At 39.7% G+C, this 17,506-nt stretch overlaps 2 protein-coding genes across 8 annotated transcripts in view; one reads left to right on the top strand and one right to left on the bottom strand.

Annotated features, from left to right (window-relative positions):
- Positions 1-10,550, top strand: part of LOC129186030 (retinoic acid receptor gamma-A-like) — a 59,768-nt gene extending 49,218 nt beyond the window's left edge. For all 3 annotated transcript variants that reach the window (XM_054783825.1, XM_054783826.1, XM_054783827.1), the window contains 7 exons: positions 1,266-1,414; positions 3,739-3,880; positions 3,982-4,145; positions 6,076-6,252; positions 6,417-6,621; positions 6,695-6,853; positions 8,896-10,550. In XM_054783825.1, coding sequence (XP_054639800.1) covers positions 1,266-1,414; positions 3,739-3,880; positions 3,982-4,145; positions 6,076-6,252; positions 6,417-6,621; positions 6,695-6,853; positions 8,896-9,227 — 1,328 coding nt within the window. In that variant the 3' untranslated portion in view covers positions 9,228-10,550. The remainder of the gene's footprint in view (positions 1-1,265; positions 1,415-3,738; positions 3,881-3,981; positions 4,146-6,075; positions 6,253-6,416; positions 6,622-6,694; positions 6,854-8,895) is intronic.
- calcoco1b (calcium binding and coiled-coil domain 1b) lies at positions 8,802-17,373 on the bottom strand. Of its 5 annotated transcripts, none has more exons than XM_054783831.1 (11): positions 17,266-17,373; positions 16,760-16,946; positions 16,398-16,500; positions 15,742-15,947; positions 15,459-15,671; positions 13,565-13,713; positions 13,249-13,318; positions 12,919-13,173; positions 11,521-11,649; positions 11,280-11,337; positions 8,802-11,085 (listed from the first exon to the last, which is right to left on the bottom strand). In XM_054783831.1, the coding sequence occupies exons 2-11, from the start codon at positions 16,898-16,900 to the stop codon at positions 11,078-11,080; spliced, it is 1,332 nt and encodes a 443-aa protein (XP_054639806.1). In that variant the 5' UTR covers positions 16,901-16,946; positions 17,266-17,373; the 3' UTR covers positions 8,802-11,077. The 5 variants fall into 5 exon arrangements, with proteins under 5 accessions (XP_054639806.1, XP_054639803.1, XP_054639805.1 ...); XM_054783828.1 differs by having other exon boundaries at positions 11,231-11,337; XM_054783830.1 differs by having other exon boundaries at positions 11,231-11,337; positions 11,517-11,649.
- Positions 17,374-17,506: the final 133 nt, after the last annotated feature.

Consider the following 17,506-nt stretch of genomic DNA (forward strand, 5'->3'; position numbering starts at 1 on the left):
ACCTTTTGGAAGGAATTCATGACGAAAACCAGGTTCCACCGTGAGCAGCACTATGAGCCAGTCTAAGAAAGAGTACAAGCATCCGGTGTTCACATAGTATTATTATTTTACTACATGTATATACTAAGGTGTACGCTTACATTGTTTAGCCTACAACATACCCTGCATTTATTTATCTAGCCGCTATACAAGATGAATAAAATAACTATTCATTCTCCAATCTTTGCATTATTCCACTAAGGTGTTTTTTTATTATTATTTGTGTATAATCAAGCAATGATCATTACTTATTAATTGTTTTTCTATTTTCTTTAGTTATGTAATTCCTTTTTTGTATTTGTATATTTTTACTTTTACATTTTATTTTTAGTAAGAGAAAAGGATCAGAAGTGTAGTTGTAAAGTTATTTTATAAAAAATGCTATGGAAATTACAAGTATTTAGCATGTTTGCAATAATGTAAAATATGTAAACATTTTTTTAAAAAAAGAATACAGAATAAATAAAATATATAAATTCAAATAATTACAAAATAAGTAAACTTGTATTTTATTATTTAAATTAAGTTTACTACTACACTTTTTATCCATTTCTTTTGCTGAAAACATAAGAAATGGTAACGTTAAACACAGGAAGTGAACCAGCTATCAGTAACTGCTGAGTAATAGAGAATGGGGGAGAATAAAATAAGCTCTGCTACTTCTTTTCGCACATGTTGAATTATGTAATTGTGATGGACTTGAATGTAACATTTTTAATCGCATTCCAAATAAATCAAACTATTGGTACTGTTTTTTGCACAAATGACTGGTGATGATGAGAGAAGAGGGGACAGAGGCCTCGCTAGTCTCATAAACATGCGGCCTTTGTTTGTTCACATGGGCCTGGAGGTATAAGGGCGCGTCTCATTGGACGGCCGCTCACGTTAAACGATGTGAGCTTGTGAACACAAACACACAAAACTCCACAAAAAAAAAGCCAAGAGAGGAATGCTGATCCCCCCTGTTGGCCAGTAAACGGAGAAGCCAATCAAATCTCAGCTGCCAATCAGCATTTTATCAGCGGGGGCCATCTGGCCATCAGCTAATTGTGTGTCTTTTAAGTCCCTGTCAGTCAGCCGCTTCCCTCCTCCTTTTTGTCTTAAAGAAATCTTTTGACCTGGCCTTCTGGCTCCCAGGGGGTGCCCCCGCTGACCACACGCTCTCTGATGTCACGACAAGTCGGGATGCTCAGAGAACTTACTTCTTCTTCTCTTTGTGTGTGCAGCGGTGGAGACCCAGAGCACTAGTTCTGAGGAGATGGTGCCCAGCTCGCCGTCACCTCCGCCGCCTCCTCGCGTCTACAAGCCCTGCTTCGTGTGCCAGGACAAGTCTTCTGGATACCACTATGGGGTCAGCTCCTGTGAGGGATGCAAGGTACAAAGCTCACAAAGCAACACAGATGTCACTCTGCTGCCCTCTAGTGGATAAATTACAGTACCACGCAACTTTCAACTTAGTTCATTTGCCCTCTAGGGGATAAATGACAGTATTACAAAACTTTAACTTAGTCCTGCAGCCCTCTAGTGGATAAATGACAGCACCAGGCAACTTTCAACTTGCTCTACTGCTTTGTAGTGGATAAATGTCTACCACATACCTAGCTCAAATGTCATGCACGGTCAGGGGTGGACGATACTGTAAATGTTGGTATTGATTTGATACCTGGTAAATACAGGGCCTTTACAGGGCCGATACAGAAACTGATACCTTTTACCTGAAAATTTCCGCATTACTGAATGATTTGGAGATTTTGCCTTTCATTACGATTATAGTCTAAATGAAGCACAGACTTATTTGTGAACAAAAAATAAATACCAGAAACCGAGGTACCACTGTATAGCAATATCAGCATTGTAAAAATATGAACACAACAAACAGATATTTGTGAAAATAAACAGAGCAGTTTCAAAATATCAATCTCATCCTGGGATTTTTTTTTTTTTTTGGTGGGTTGAAAAAAAATTGCGTCCACACTGTGTCGGATTAGTAAATAGTTGCATCCAGACGGGAACGGATCACTGAGTGAAAACGATGTAATACATAAGGCACACCTACACGTGGCACTGTAAACAGACGGAACCACGTGACACACCAAACTAAGAACGAACGCATGCTCATAGGTCCGTCGTCTTCCGCTTTCCAAGGCTCATCTAGATTTACGACAAAGTGGATTCTGCGAGTCATCTCGGAGAATAAGACAAGAAAATATCAGGAGTCAATATTCAGATATTATGTTGGCTTGTCGTCAAAGCTCACTTCTGGTCACCTGACGGTGACGGGGTGGCGACAGGTCGGTGACGTGATCTTCTTTGTAAAAGAGCAGTTTCGGCTGTCTGCACGGGAACGACAAGCTGGCGTTTTCAGATTTTCCCACTGTGGAAGCTGTTTTCAAAAAAAGCAGTTTCAGGGCACCCACAATACCGCTTCTGTGTGGATGAAAAGCTGAAACGATGAAATCCTTTGCCGTTTTGACCTGAAAACCCTTCCGTGTGGATAGTGCCTAAATCAGGCATGTCCGAACTTTTTCCACCGAGGGTCGCCTACTGAAAAATCGCCAGTTTATATTTTAACAGAGGTTTTCTACCAGTCACTCACACATTGGTGGCCAGCCTAAAAACAAGTGCCAAAAAGACAGGTTGTCTAATATTGTGGATCTACAGATTTAACACATGTAACCTTGCAGGTGGAGCCAAACAAAGTGAGTCACAGCTTTTCTACCTGTCACTCACACACATAATGAACAGCCAAAACAAAGGGACAAAAAGACAGGTCTAATATACAGGGTCGAGATATTTTTAACCCACAAAGCAGTATATATATTTAGTATACAAAGCCAAACGACTTCTTGCCAAGCATGTCAGAGCTTTTCTACCTGTCACTCACAGAGTAGTGACCAGCTGAAAAAAGTGCTAAAAAGACAGGTTGTCTAATATTCAGTGTCGGGAGATTTATAACGTGCAAAGCAGCACATAGAGCCAAATGATTTCTTCCTAAGCGTGTCAGAGCTTTGCTACCCGTCACTCACACACAATAGTGACCGGCCTAAACAAAGTACGAAAAAGGCAGGTATTCTAATAACGTGCAAAGCAGCAGGTGGAGCCAAACACTTTCTTTACAAGCAAGTCAGAGCTTTTCTACATGTCACTCACACACAGTAGTGACTAGCCGTAAAACAGCACCAAAAAGACAGGTTGTCTAATATTCGAGGTCCAGAGATTTCTAACGTGCAAAGCAGCAGAGGTTTTCTAAACGTCACTCACACACATCCAAGAAAGAACAAGTGCCAACAAGACAGGTCGTCTTATATGGGGGTTTAGCGGTTTAGAATGTGCAAACCTGCAAGTGGAGCCAGATGACTTCTTTCCAAATGAGCCAGAGCTTTTTTACACAGGAAAAAAGGGTCCAAACTTGGGCAAGCTATCAAACAAGACAGGAGGAGTTATGATGCTCATGTGAAGATAAGGGAGTCATCAGTGGTCCAGCTTAGACTGCATTTTTTGCTGTACAGTACATTATAATGCAGTACGGTGCAGTACATTGCAGTACAGTACAATGCAGTACGGTGCAGTACAGTGCAGTACAGTACAGTGCAGTACAGTACAATGCAGTGCAGTCACCAAGGTGGTTTACACAGGCAGATACTGTATAAGCCCTATAAGCACAATAGGAATGAGATATTTGTTTGTGATGCGTTTCAGGGTTTTTTCCGCCGCAGCATCCAAAAGAACATGGTGTACACGTGCCACCGGGACAAGAATTGCCAGATTAACAAGGTGACCCGCAACCGCTGTCAGTACTGTCGGCTGCAGAAGTGCTTCGAGGTTGGCATGTCCAAAGAAGGTGGGCATCCGCGCTCCCGCTTCTTCAGTGAACCACGGCTCTTGAAGTACAGTAGCTTATAATAATATGCTGACGCATGCTCGCCGCCTGTCTCCGTCTAGCCGTGCGCAACGACAGAAACAAGAAGAAGAAGGACGTGAAGGAGGAGGCGGTGCTGCCAGAGAACTACGAGCTGAGCAGCGAGCTCCAGGAGTTGGTGAACAAAGTCAGCAAAGCTCACCAGGAGACCTTTCCATCTCTCTGCCAGCTGGGAAAATACACCACAGTGAGTCTCGCACACACGCACAGCCTTCCTACATGAATATTGTTATTTAACTTCTTTAAATTATTATTTTAAATTACAATATATATTATATTTATTTATTTCAATTATTTCATTTATAAATAATTGTATAATTATTTCTAAATCGTGTCACACAACACAGTCCTGTATTAACCAGAATGTAATAAATATTGATGATGTCATAATCTAATTTGCATAACTTATTTTTGTGTTTTTTATGTCACAAGCAAGACTGAGCCACCTGTGAGTGCTATTAGATGGGGGAGCAGCCCACATCAGCACCTGCTGCTCGTTGAGAGGAGCGACACGTGCTGTCATGTTAGAGCATTAAGGGAAAAAAGCTGTAATCTAACAAGAAAAAGTCATAATTTGACAAGGATATTAGGGGAAAAATCATAATTTTAGTAGCATACAGTTGAAATATTAAAAACAGTATTAGAAACAATACATTTTTGTTCATCGCCATATGAGACATATGCAAAACAACAAATAATGTTGCAGAAAAAGAATAAAGTCAAAATATTATGGGAATAGTCATTACAAGAATTACAAGAAGAAAATTTACAAAAATAAAGTTGAAAATGTAGGAAAATTTAAAAAATATAACAGCATACATGGAAAGAACAGCTGATTTTACAAGAATAAAGTCAAAATGTGAAGTATAAATAAATATATATTATTTCAGTGTACCGGTAAATATGAATAAAGCCAATATATTAAAAGAAAAATCGTAAAGATTTTTTAAAGAAAAAAGTCACAATTTTACAAGAAACTCATAATATTATGAGGTTAAATAATGTCATTTTAGTAGCATAGGGTTGACATATTAAAATGTTTTTTTAAAAGTCGCAATATTATGAGAAACATCCATCCATCCATCCATTTTCTATACCGCTTCTCCTCATTAGGGTCGCGGGGGCATGCTGGAGCCTATCCCAGCTGACTTCGGGCGACAGGCGGGGTACACCCTGGACTGGTTGCCAGCCAATCGCAGGGCACATATAGACAAACAACCATTCACACTCACATTCATACCTATGGACAATTTAGAGTCACCAATTAACCTCACCTGCATGTTTTTGGAATGTGGGAGGAAGCCGGAGTACCCGGAGAAAACCCACGCACGCACGGGGAGAACATGCAAACTCCACACAGAAATATTATGAGAAACAAACAAAACAAAATGAATGATTTTTTGGAAAATTAGTTTGAGAAAACGTGACAGTATTATGGGAATCAAGTCAAAACGGCATGGAAATAAAGTAACGATTATTTAAGAAGAAAGTTGAAATATTTTTTTTAGAATAAAAACCACAACAGTAAAAATGGGGAAAACACAACAAAGAGCGAAGTTGTTATTAATGCTAGGCTTTTTCACCTACATGACAAAGCTGAAATGCTGTTTTTTTTTCTTAGAATACATATAAGTTCTTAGCATATCTACATTGTGTTGCTTTACAAAATCTCAAACTGACAAAGTTGCATCCTTTCATTTTTCACTATGTGGCCCTCGCTGGAAAAGGTTTGGACACCCCTGTTAGAGTCTCCAAAAGTTGCGAGATTTGTCGCTAGTCGCTTTTTTGGAAACGAGACTTATTCTCTGGCAGAGCAGGTGCGTATGAGGTGTGTTAAGAAGCACAGTGGAGTTGGAACGACAAGGTACTGTACATTCACAGGCAGTCCCGTTTTAACGTGTTTATTGGTGAGGGTGAACACGTAGCGCCCAATGTATTTGTGGCGAGCTGCGCCAAATAAATGAATGTATGAGAAAAAAAGCTTAACTGGAATATTGTGTATGTAAATGTAGTGTGTTAGGTGAAAGTGACACAGTAAACAACATGACTGCTTGTACTGCTTTGCCTCGACTATAAGAGCAAGTTCGGACACGTGTCCATCTTCTTGTCTCACCCAGAACTCCAGCGCTGACCACAGGGTCCAGCTGGACTTGGGCCTGTGGGACAAGTTCAGCGAGTTGTCCACTAAGTGCATTATCAAGATCGTGGAGTTTGCCAAGCGGCTGCCAGGCTTCACCACGCTCACCATCGCCGACCAGATCACCCTCCTCAAATCCGCATGTCTGGACATCCTGGTACGCCCGCACCTCCTCTTTAATCGTCCTCCCTATCCACACACACACAAACACACACACCAGCCAACACCACCTCATTTGTCACGCTGCTAAAAATGCGATAGCGACATAAAAATGTGAGCAGCTGCCAGCAAGTCTCCTCAAGTGTGGATTTTCCTGGCCAGATGCTGAGGATATGCACACGCTACACCCCCGAGCAGGACACCATGACCTTCTCCGACGGCCTGACCCTCAACAGAACCCAGATGCACAACGCCGGCTTCGGCCCCCTCACGGACCTGGTGTTCGCCTTCGCCGGGCAGCTGCTGCCTTTGGAGATGGACGACACGGAAACCGGCCTCCTCAGCGCCATCTGCCTCATCTGCGGAGGTGAAAGACGATTTTTTTGACCTCTTTGTTCCACGAGATGTTGTCCTCACCAGCTGATCATCATCTCCCTCAGACCGCATGGACCTGGAGGAGCCCGAGAAGGTGGACAAGCTGCAGGAGCCGCTGTTGGAGGCGCTGAAGATTTACACCCGCCGCCGCCGCCCCAACAAGCCTCACATGTTCCCGCACATGCTCATGAAAGTCACAGACCTCCGAGGCATCAGCACCAAAGGTCAGCCCTCTCTCTCTGCATGCACCATAACTTTAGCAATCCATCAGTCAATCAGGTTCTCAGTAATCTCACCTTGGGTTTTTACATGCATATATGAGCTTGCAGGTGCAAAATGCATTTCAAATTATTAAGAATCTGGGGAAAACGTGGCCACTGCATACTGTAAATAAAATTTAATGTAATTTATACAAAAGCTGCACAACATTTTTTAAAAACTCTCCCAAAACTAACACAAAGTTGTGTCCATCATATGATGATGGTTATGACGATACCAGACTTCTGCACCTTTTCACTGCATGGCATTACTGCAAGGGCTTTTTTAAGCATATTTACATTTCATATTTTTTGAGTAGCTGTCAGTCGTCCACCCAGAATGTGTCCCTGACCCACTTTTTGGTCTCCACCCACCAGCTGACAATCTGTGGTGTCACTCTTTTTTGTCTTTACTTCCAGGATTACACAGAAAGTTTTGTTTCTTAATGTATGAAATAAATTACATTATTTATTTATTTAAAAAGGTGACTTAATTAAAAAAAAAATCTTATAATGGACTGTGATATTTTAGGGGTCAAAATGTAATTTTAATGTTAACATACAGTCATGGAAAAAATGATTTGAGCACCCTTGTTTCTTCAGTTTCTTGTTCATTTCAATGCCGATACAACTAAAGTTGTTTGGGCAAATATAACAATGCCAACAAGAATAGCTCATAAGAGTTACATTTTTTGGCAGTACAATGCTATAGCTATCCATGTAAAAACTTAAGTGATTTTTGTTATTATCAAGAAAACCATGGAAGTTGCTAGATATCAGCTCTTAAATTCCACTCGTATAGCATTAGCAGCGCAGTAGCTACTGTATCCATCCATCCATCCATTTCCTAAGCCGCTTATCCTAATCAGGGTCGCGGGGGTATGCTGGAGCCTATACCAGCTGACTTCAGGCGAGAGGCGGGGTACACCCTGGACTGGTCACCAGCCAATCGCAGGGCAGCGCAGTAGCTCGTCACTGGAAATATTTTCAACACATCAGTAAAACATACGTGCATTATAGTAATCAAATGTATCTTATTATGTAATGTGCTAGAAAACTAAAGCAGGAACAACATCAAATTAAAAGCACCAAAAGAATACAGAGCCACCGTTCACCAGTATGAGCCTAGAGTTTGTTTTTTAAAAAAGGCACCATACAAAAACGCACATTAGCACTCAATATGGTCACCTTACTGTTAACATTCCCACATAGTATCAGCATTTGGGACCAAATATGAGGTGAAAGAAAAAAAAAAGTGGGACAAAACGCTGCTCGCATTAAACATGCAAAAACTGTGATATTTCTAACTTTATATTATTTTTTGAATAAATTAATGGCCATGTTTCCTAAATTGATATCCCTTTATATAAAATTTGGTGTAGTTATCGTTGTAGTTGCGGATCGAATCGTTTAAACCACAAAGAGATTTACATCCCTACTTATTATACGTAGATAAAAACTTTCTTCTAGCTGTGATCACGAGTGATTAATTATAAGTTAACTGTGGACAAAATGCAATTAATTGCGATTAAATCTTTTAATTGATTGACAGTCCTAAAATGAAATTTTTCTTAAAATATAAAATTATAATATATATACAATTATAATATACAAATATAATAATTATATATAATTATAGTTATAGAATAAGTTAAATAATTAAAAAATACAATAAAATCTACATTTAGAATTGTTGAAATCCATGTTTTTGTTGTAATTTTGTTTTTAATCTATAAATTTACTAATTTAATCACTACATAGAATAAATGTATATATATATATATATATATATACATATATATATATATATATATATATATATATATATATATATATAGTTGAATTTATAATACTATAAAGAATAATAATAATAATAATAATAATATAATGATGCAATGATGCATTTTGACTTCAAATATGGTTCCTTGCCCAGGAAAGGATTCAGGGGGTTTGTAGAGTTTGTAAAGTACATACATCATTTCATGTATTTGCCATGTTTGTGCAAACAGGTGCAGAGAGAGCCATCACACTAAAGATGGAGATCCCTGGCCCCATGCCGCCACTCATTAGGGAGATGCTGGAAAACCCAGACGCCTTTGAGGACAGCAGCGACTCGGGAGAAACCTCTGCCCCTGCCCCTGCTGCCGCCGCTCCCCCGCCCGCCATCCAGGCCATCAAGCGAGAGGAGAAGAGCTCATGCGAGTCACCCGTGGAGGAGGAAGAGGACGACGACGAGGAAGACGACTACTGGGACGAGGAGCGGGAGCGGCTGGCGGACAGTGACGGAGAGCTATGGGGGGAGGAAGCGACCACACAAAATAAAAGCGGCCCGGCACAATAAGAGATCGTCATCCTCACCCTCCAATCAGGCTCTTATTAAACGTTTACAGGAAGCGAGGGATGAAGCAAAAGCACTAAAAAGGTGGAGGACAAGATGTCACCGTGCCAAAAAGACAAGACGGTGGTCACAGCGAGACAGACAGGAGGACACGCCTCCTCCGGAAAAGGGCTACACTTTGTATAAAAACTTTTTTTTTTATGACAAGTGACAGAAATGCTACTTACCTTTTCTTTCTGTCTCTGCTTTGTGTCCATTTCCTTTACTTTTTGTTTTGCGTGTTCTATTATTAAAACTCACAAGCTAACAGTGGAAATCTCAGGCGGAAAGTCAGCAATAACGCATTTGAAGACGCGAATCACGCTCCAAAACAGACCAAAATGACGCGGCGGACTGAGGACTCGGGTGGGATGGGTCACCCGCCGGTACGGTGTTGTGGAAGACAAGTATGACTCAGCAGGACCGTGAAGCCATAAAGACGCGTGAGGAGGAGCACAGCAAATTCAGGTTTCACGTGTGGACATGAGAAAGCCGCCTCCATTCATTTAAATGAATTTTCACAGCTAATAAGTTCACACATCACACTTCAACTAGATTGTCTCATGCCAAATATTCATTTGTGATATTGACACCTTGTAAAAACGCTTCTTATTTGTCCCATTCGCTGTAATACAAGCATCGTTTGTGGACATCAGGGATGAAATAGAAACATAAGAAGCTCTCATGCGGAGGCCTGAATGTAGCACACCAACTCAGAATGTAAGGAGGAAAGACTCTCAAGGGCACAAAAAAAGGTCATTTAAGTATCACACATTTGTGCATCAGAGATGTACGGATTTCTCCACCAAACGTGTGCACTGTTAAATTCAATATCTGGATATTTCAATACAGCAGAAGATGCATGAATTCAAACAGAGTACATCAATAATATGCAAATGACACAAAAATAACTTTGAATGAGCTCTTTTTTTTAATTATTATTTCTGATGTCATGCCTCATCTTAAACAAAAACATAACCATCAACCTCTGTCATCTCCTTCATGTTAAGATATTTGAACATCTCTAAAAATATGTCTATGTAGTTTGCTTGTTTATTTTGTTTTTTGTTTTTTTTGGTGATGTATTTTGATAAAAAAAAAAAAAGGCGCTTTGTTGTTTTCACACCATTCTGTGTGCTGTTGTATTTATTTGTGTCATTTAAACAAACCAAGCATACACACCAAAAACAAACTTGTAAGTAACTTAAAGGGGAACTTAAAATGATACTGCATCCCAGTGGGGCACTATAGTAAGTTTCTTTGAATAAAATACGCCATAAATCTCAAGTTGTGCACAATGGTAACTCTGCATTCTTCTCCTCTTTGCCAAAACGCCAAGGGGTCTCTCTTAAATTGCTTCAAAACATTTCAATTTAGTGGCCTCTCCTCATGAGACCGACAATGTGTCTTATTTCATGACTGTTACTAATCAATATAAGCGTGATAAACCAATAACAAGTCACATATAATAGTGGAAATCTGATCCATACATGCATGTTTTAGCTACGACTACAGTTAAGATCCGTGCAAACCTTCAAGTCACGCACTTCAACTTGACATTAGAATGTTTTGTAACACACGCAAATGTTCCATGAAGTCAAAAGCGGTGTCATTTTCTCAAGAAAACACTCATTTCATCTCCTTAACAGCTGATATGACACTTGATACGTGTAAAAATACCAACATTTATCACTTAAACATATTTAACCTAACCACAAAAGTCGTCTGATGGCAACTCACACAGAAAAAACATCACACACTCAACCTGAAAGGTAAAACTTGCAGTTCCGTGTGCTACCACATGAGGGAGCTCGTCAACTCACTGCAGGGGAAACACGCAGAATTCATCATGTAAAACGCCTGTCTTCGTTGTGTTAGTATTTTCCACTTTTTTTTAAATTAACAAAGCGTGACTAATCTCATGAGAAGGTTTAGCGTAAACAAAATGGTGTGTGTGTGTGTGTCACCTGATCACAGGGTCCACAAATCCTGCAAGCATCAGTTGTTTGTTCTCACCGTGATGGACCGCCTGATCGTGGGTGTCCCCTGGACGGCGTGCACATAGATGAGCATCCTGGTATCCAAAATGTGATTAAAAGGTCCAATTACTGTATTGTTGAGTTCAGTTCACTGACCATGATTAGGTCACATGACACACAAATGATACATGCTACATACGTATAAACATAGTTAAGATACATGTGATGCATGCGTGTGTGAGATAAAAAAAAAAGTAAAAATACACACACTGACTCACTCCATCAGCATCATGGTCTCTCATCCCAAACCCTGCTTCCAGCTTGTCCATCTTCATCCTCTCCTCCCTCAATTGCTCCTCCTTCCTGCACACCTCACTGCTCAGCTCTTCTAATTTCTTTTGGTCAGCCTGCACACACACACACACACACACACACACAAAACATTTATTGTGGGAAGAGTAAGGATGTCGTTCACAGTGAAACTATTGTGCATCAAAAAAATAATGGAAGTGGAAATAATCTGTTCCGTGGCCGAACTCTCCAAGCACTTTTTAAAGCAAAAATTTACATATCTGCAAGGTGTCCCTAAAATCTGGAAATAAAATATACACATATTATATTCAAACATTATAAAAAAAATGTGTCATTTAACATTTAATTCATGATAGATTATTTTTTGTTATTAAAAATAATTACAAAACACCCTAAAAACATCATATACTGTATAAGAATTGAATTCATTCATTATATATATATATATATATATATATATATATATATATATATATATATATATATATATATATATATATACAGTATATATATAATATCTAAGAAGATTAGTATATAATATAAAAAGAAGAAATATGTATTCATATTATATTATTTGTCCATTATTATATATGGAAAATGTATTCATTTGTTTATTTTTAACAATTCCATAACAAAAATATACATAATAAAAAAAGAAAAATATGTATTCATATTATAGTATTCCATTATATTATATATGGAATCAATTATATGTCTTTATTGTATATTTTACAATTGTATAATAAATAAGATTATGACATAAAAAAAAGTATTCATATAAAATATTCTCACATATGAAATTAAAACATCCATCCATCCATTGTCTATGACACTTATCCTCATTACGGTCACGGGGGTATGCTGGAGCCTATCCCAGCTGACTTTGGGCCAGAGGTGGGGTAGACCCTGGACTGGTCGCCAGCCAATCGCAGGGCACCGTGCGGCCCCGAATTAAAAACGTGTTAATTCATTTATTTGTAATAATTTTAGAGTAACTACAAATATTATTATATAATAAAAAAAGATGTATTCATATTATATTATTTCTTGGTATTATATATATATATATATATATATATATATATATATATATATATAATTTATATATATATTATTATATATTATAATGTATTCATTAATTTATTAGTAATAATTTTATAACAAAAATATTATATAATATAAAAAGAAGAAAATATGTATTCTATTTATACTATATCTATTTAATATGTCTTAGATGTCTTTATATTGCAAATCTATGAAATTGTATGTGTTTATTAAGGTACAGTATTTGTAATTATTGTATAATACTGTATAATGTATGTATTTAGGGGGACGGAGTAGTTTGATGTTGATCCTATCCTGACCTCTGCTGCCTGTCTGGAAGCTTCTCTCTCCAGGGCCCAGTTGGTGCGCTCCTCCCTGAGGAGCAGCTTCTCTTCAGACAGCTGCAGGCCCAGCTGTGCCACCTGCAGGTGGGCTTGGTGCAGCTCGGCGTGAGCATGGCCTTGTCGGGTGCCCAGCTCCCTCAGCTCCCTGCGCAGGCTCTCTGCTAAACGCTCGCTCGACTCCAAACGAAGCTGCAATCCACGGACCTCCGCTAGCGCGGCATCGTGCGCCGCCTGCATGAAGGGGAAGGATGAATTTCCGTGACATGACCACAAGCGGGCAACTGACAAGTGTGCTTCTTCATGCACCTTCAGCAACGTTTTCTTTTCCTCATCAAGCTTGATTTGATTGCATGCTTTCTTCAATATCTCTTTCAGCCTGTGGAAAATAAAAACAATGTTTACATGTTTTTTATGACATTATCAAAATTATTACACATTAGTATTTGTTCAAGAGTCGCTGTGATTGGTTCTGCCCCGCATCCTTCATTTTTATACTGTTGTTTAATGTTTAATATAATGTTTATGGACACCTGTGAGTTACTGCATGAGAGCATATTGACAAAGTAATGACATTTCTGGAAATCCCTCATTAAGACATGGGGGACACATTTGAAAGACGTGCCTTTCCATCTCTGTGTTTCTCTCCTCCTCTCGGTCTGCTAACGCCTTGATGTCTTCCTCCAAGTCTTTGATTCGTTGCTGACTTTGCACTTTTTCCTCCAAAAGTTGATTCAGTTCAGTGTTGAGGTTCTGCTGGCTGCTTGTGACATCCTGGATGGAGAGCAACATGATGATGGTGTCAACTGTCTGTGATCCAACATCATGACAGTATCAACAGTCATGGTATCAACTTATCAGTAAAGCAACATGATGATCAACTATCAGTGATCCAACATCATTATGGTAACAACTACCAGGTCATCAACTATGAATGATCCAACACGATGATGGTATCAACTATCATGATATCTGTGATCAGTGATCCAATATGATAATGATGCCAACTATCAGTGATCCAACATGAAGATGGTACCTACTATCAGTGATCCAACATCATGATGGTATCAACTACCATGGCATCAACTATCAGTGATTCAACATGATGATGATATCAACTATCATGGTATCTACTTATCGGTAAACCAACATGATGATGGTATCAACTACCATGGCATCAACTATCAGTGATCCAACATAATGATGGTATCAACTATCATGGTATCTGTGATCAGTGATCCAACATGATAATGATGCCAACTATCAGTGATCCAACATGATGATGGTACTTGCTATCAATGATTCAACAAGATGAGGATATCAACTATCAGTGATCCAACATCATGATAGTGTCAATTACCATGCCATCAACTATCAGTGATCCAACATGATGATGGTACCAACTATTATGGTATCTACGATCAGTGAAAACATGAAAACGATGTCAACATGACAATGATGCCAACTATCAGTGATGCAACATGATGATGCTATCAACAATCATGGTATCTACTTATCAGTGATCCAACATGATGATCGTATCAACTATCAGTGATCCAACATGATGATTGTATCAACTATCATGGTAGCTAAGATCAGTGATCCAACATGATAATGATGCCAACTATGAGTGATCCAACATGATAATGGTGCCAACTATCAGTGATCCAACATGAAGATAGTATCTATTACCAGTCATCCAACATGATGATGGTATCAACTATCAAGGTATCTACTATCAGTGATCCAACACGATGATAGTATCAACTATCAGTGATCCAAAATGATTATAGTATCAACTATTAGTGAACCAACATGATAATGGTGCCAACTACCAGGGGTTCAACATGATGATGGTATCAACTATCATGGTACATACTATCAGTGATCCAACATTAATGGGGCCAACTATCGGCAATCCAACATGATGATGATATCAACTATGGTATCTACTATCAGTGCTCCAACATGATGATGTTATCAACTATCAGTGTTCCAACATGATATCAGTGACCCAACATGATGACGGTATCTCCTATCAGTGCTCCAACATGATATCAGTGACCCAACATGATGACGGTATCTACTATCAGTGCTCGAACATGATACCAATGACCCAACATGATGACGGTATCTCCTATCAGTGCTCCAGCATGATATCAGTGACCCAACATGATGACGGTATCTACTATCAGTGCTCCAACATGATATCAGTGACCCAACATGATGACGGTATCTACTATCAGTGCTCCAACATGATATCAGTGACCCAACATGATGGCGGTATCTACTATCAGTTCTCCAACATGATATCAGTTACTTAATATGATGACGATATTTACTATCAGTCCTCCAACATGATATCAGTGACTTAACATGATGATGGTATCTACTATCAGTGCTCCAGCATGATGACGTTATTAACTATCAGTGCTCCAACATATCGGTGACCCAACATGATGATGGTATTGACTATCAGTATCAGTGCTCCAACATGATATGTATCATTTGGTTCTTACCAGATGTTTCCCTTCTACTGTCTTCAAGGCGTCACACTTATGATTCAGGTTTTCAAGAAGCTCGCTAATCTGCTCCTTCATGGCTTCCCGTTCACTCTCCCATTCTTCTTTTACTTTTCTGCTGTTCCTCCGCTCCTCCTCTATCTGCTGTTTGGCCTCCTCCACAGCCTGCTGCAACTCTTCCTTCTCCCTCCAGCTCTCCTCCAGCTGACTCTGCGGACAATACAACAGATGCAAGGTGCTTCCTGAGCGTAGGATGACGGTTTGGTTTTTTTGCTCCAACCTGCAGCAGCTGAGCTTTGGGGACCACCAGGAGCAGCTCCTCCTCATCTCCATCTTCCTCATCGCACTCCTCTTTCAGAGTCTCCAGCTCCTCCAGAGGCTTGGGGGAGCAGAAGGTGAAAGGTCTGCTTCGGGCGCACACTCCCCCCACCTTGTCCACATACACAAACTGGTACTCCTCCGTGCTGGGGCGAGGCAGGTAAAAGGCTGCCAAATTATATAAATATATTACACATATACATAACATATTTCAAACACTTGCATTGTTTCATTCTTCTTAGGCGCCACCATTAAACACCATTAAACATTAAACATCCTTTTATAATCACACTCAATACAACAATTACACAGCTGGTGCAAGCTAGCAGGAGGGTTTGGAGCAGGGTATGGCCGTATCAATTGCTCACGGTTTTTCACCATTTTGCTAAAACACCAAACTTACTGGTGTTTGCACAGTGATATGCTTTACTATGTATTGCTGTTTTACCATGCACATGACAATAAAACTCTTGAATCTTGAATCTTGCCAGTCTTGTACACTGTGACGTCACGTTTGCTTGGAATTACAATAGCAGTAAACACCCCACAGGGGGCAGTAGCGCTCTAAACAGCAGTTGCTGACAGAGAGACGCACTGTTTGATTGCGGTCGTTTTTACCCTGAAAAAGTGCACAACAGTCGACAGCGGTTCCTTCAGCGTAGCCTTCGGGAACGAGCGACCAAGAGTAGGTGTGATACTCTCGAAGTGAGGACCAACCAACCTGGAGAGGAACAAAATTTTGGCCACTTCATTAGGCACACCTATACAACCAAAGACATCCAATACAATACTTGTATAAATATTCTAATAACTACTATGTTGTCTTGTAGGTGTTTATCATGTTAATAAACATATAGTGTTGAATCAATACCTTTCTGAGAGTGCTATCATCTTTGTAATGACTGATTTCTTTTCTCCAGTTTTTGTGTTGAATGTCATTATGTGAGTGTGATGAGGTGTTCGTTGCTACATAGCAACACCTTAAAGATGCCAATCCAGTCCCTGCTGCTCCACTGATGGGCTGAGGTCATACTGTAGTGACACTCCACCCTGGTTTGGGGGAAATAGAGCTGCCCCACATTTCGAAACACCACCGCGGACTCAGGATATTGTTGCTCCATGACGAGGAGGAAGACGGACTCTGATTCAGTGAGACGAGGAGGACAGCTGAGGAGAGGAGACATTTGATAAGGGACAGTCCAGGAATGCAGCATGGTCACCCACTCGGACACAACATGTTTACAAATTACAAGACACTACACAGATAGATAGATACACATACTCCATAGATAATAGTCACTGTTAGTTAATAAATACATTTAAACAGCTTTTACAGAGGCTTTAGTCATTTTCCTGAGAACATACTGTACCTGTCTCGTGCAGCTCACGTTCACGTTAAATGATGATGTCAGCCAACGGCGTTTTCTATCATCATTAGTACTGTATTATTTTAAATGTCAGACACATAATTCCATTAAATCCTTACCTGAATATGTTCTGGTGTGTTCCTGTCGAACTGTGAGCCGTCTTTCCATCAGCAGACGTTCACCAATCTTTGCCAAGTGCACTTTCGCAATCACGCTTGTTGTGTCACGTGGCCAAAGACCAGCACGCATCTTACTGGTGGCTCACGGTAAATGTAGTTCAACCCCCAATTAAAGCCACGTTGTCCTATTTGCTGCTGTGGGTTGTTTACTTCTTTAATTTCTCCGCAGGCATTTTATGTC

Source organism: Dunckerocampus dactyliophorus, chromosome 8 (genome assembly GCF_027744805.1).
Source record: "Dunckerocampus dactyliophorus isolate RoL2022-P2 chromosome 8, RoL_Ddac_1.1, whole genome shotgun sequence".
Taxonomy (NCBI): domain Eukaryota; kingdom Metazoa; phylum Chordata; class Actinopteri; order Syngnathiformes; family Syngnathidae; genus Dunckerocampus; species Dunckerocampus dactyliophorus.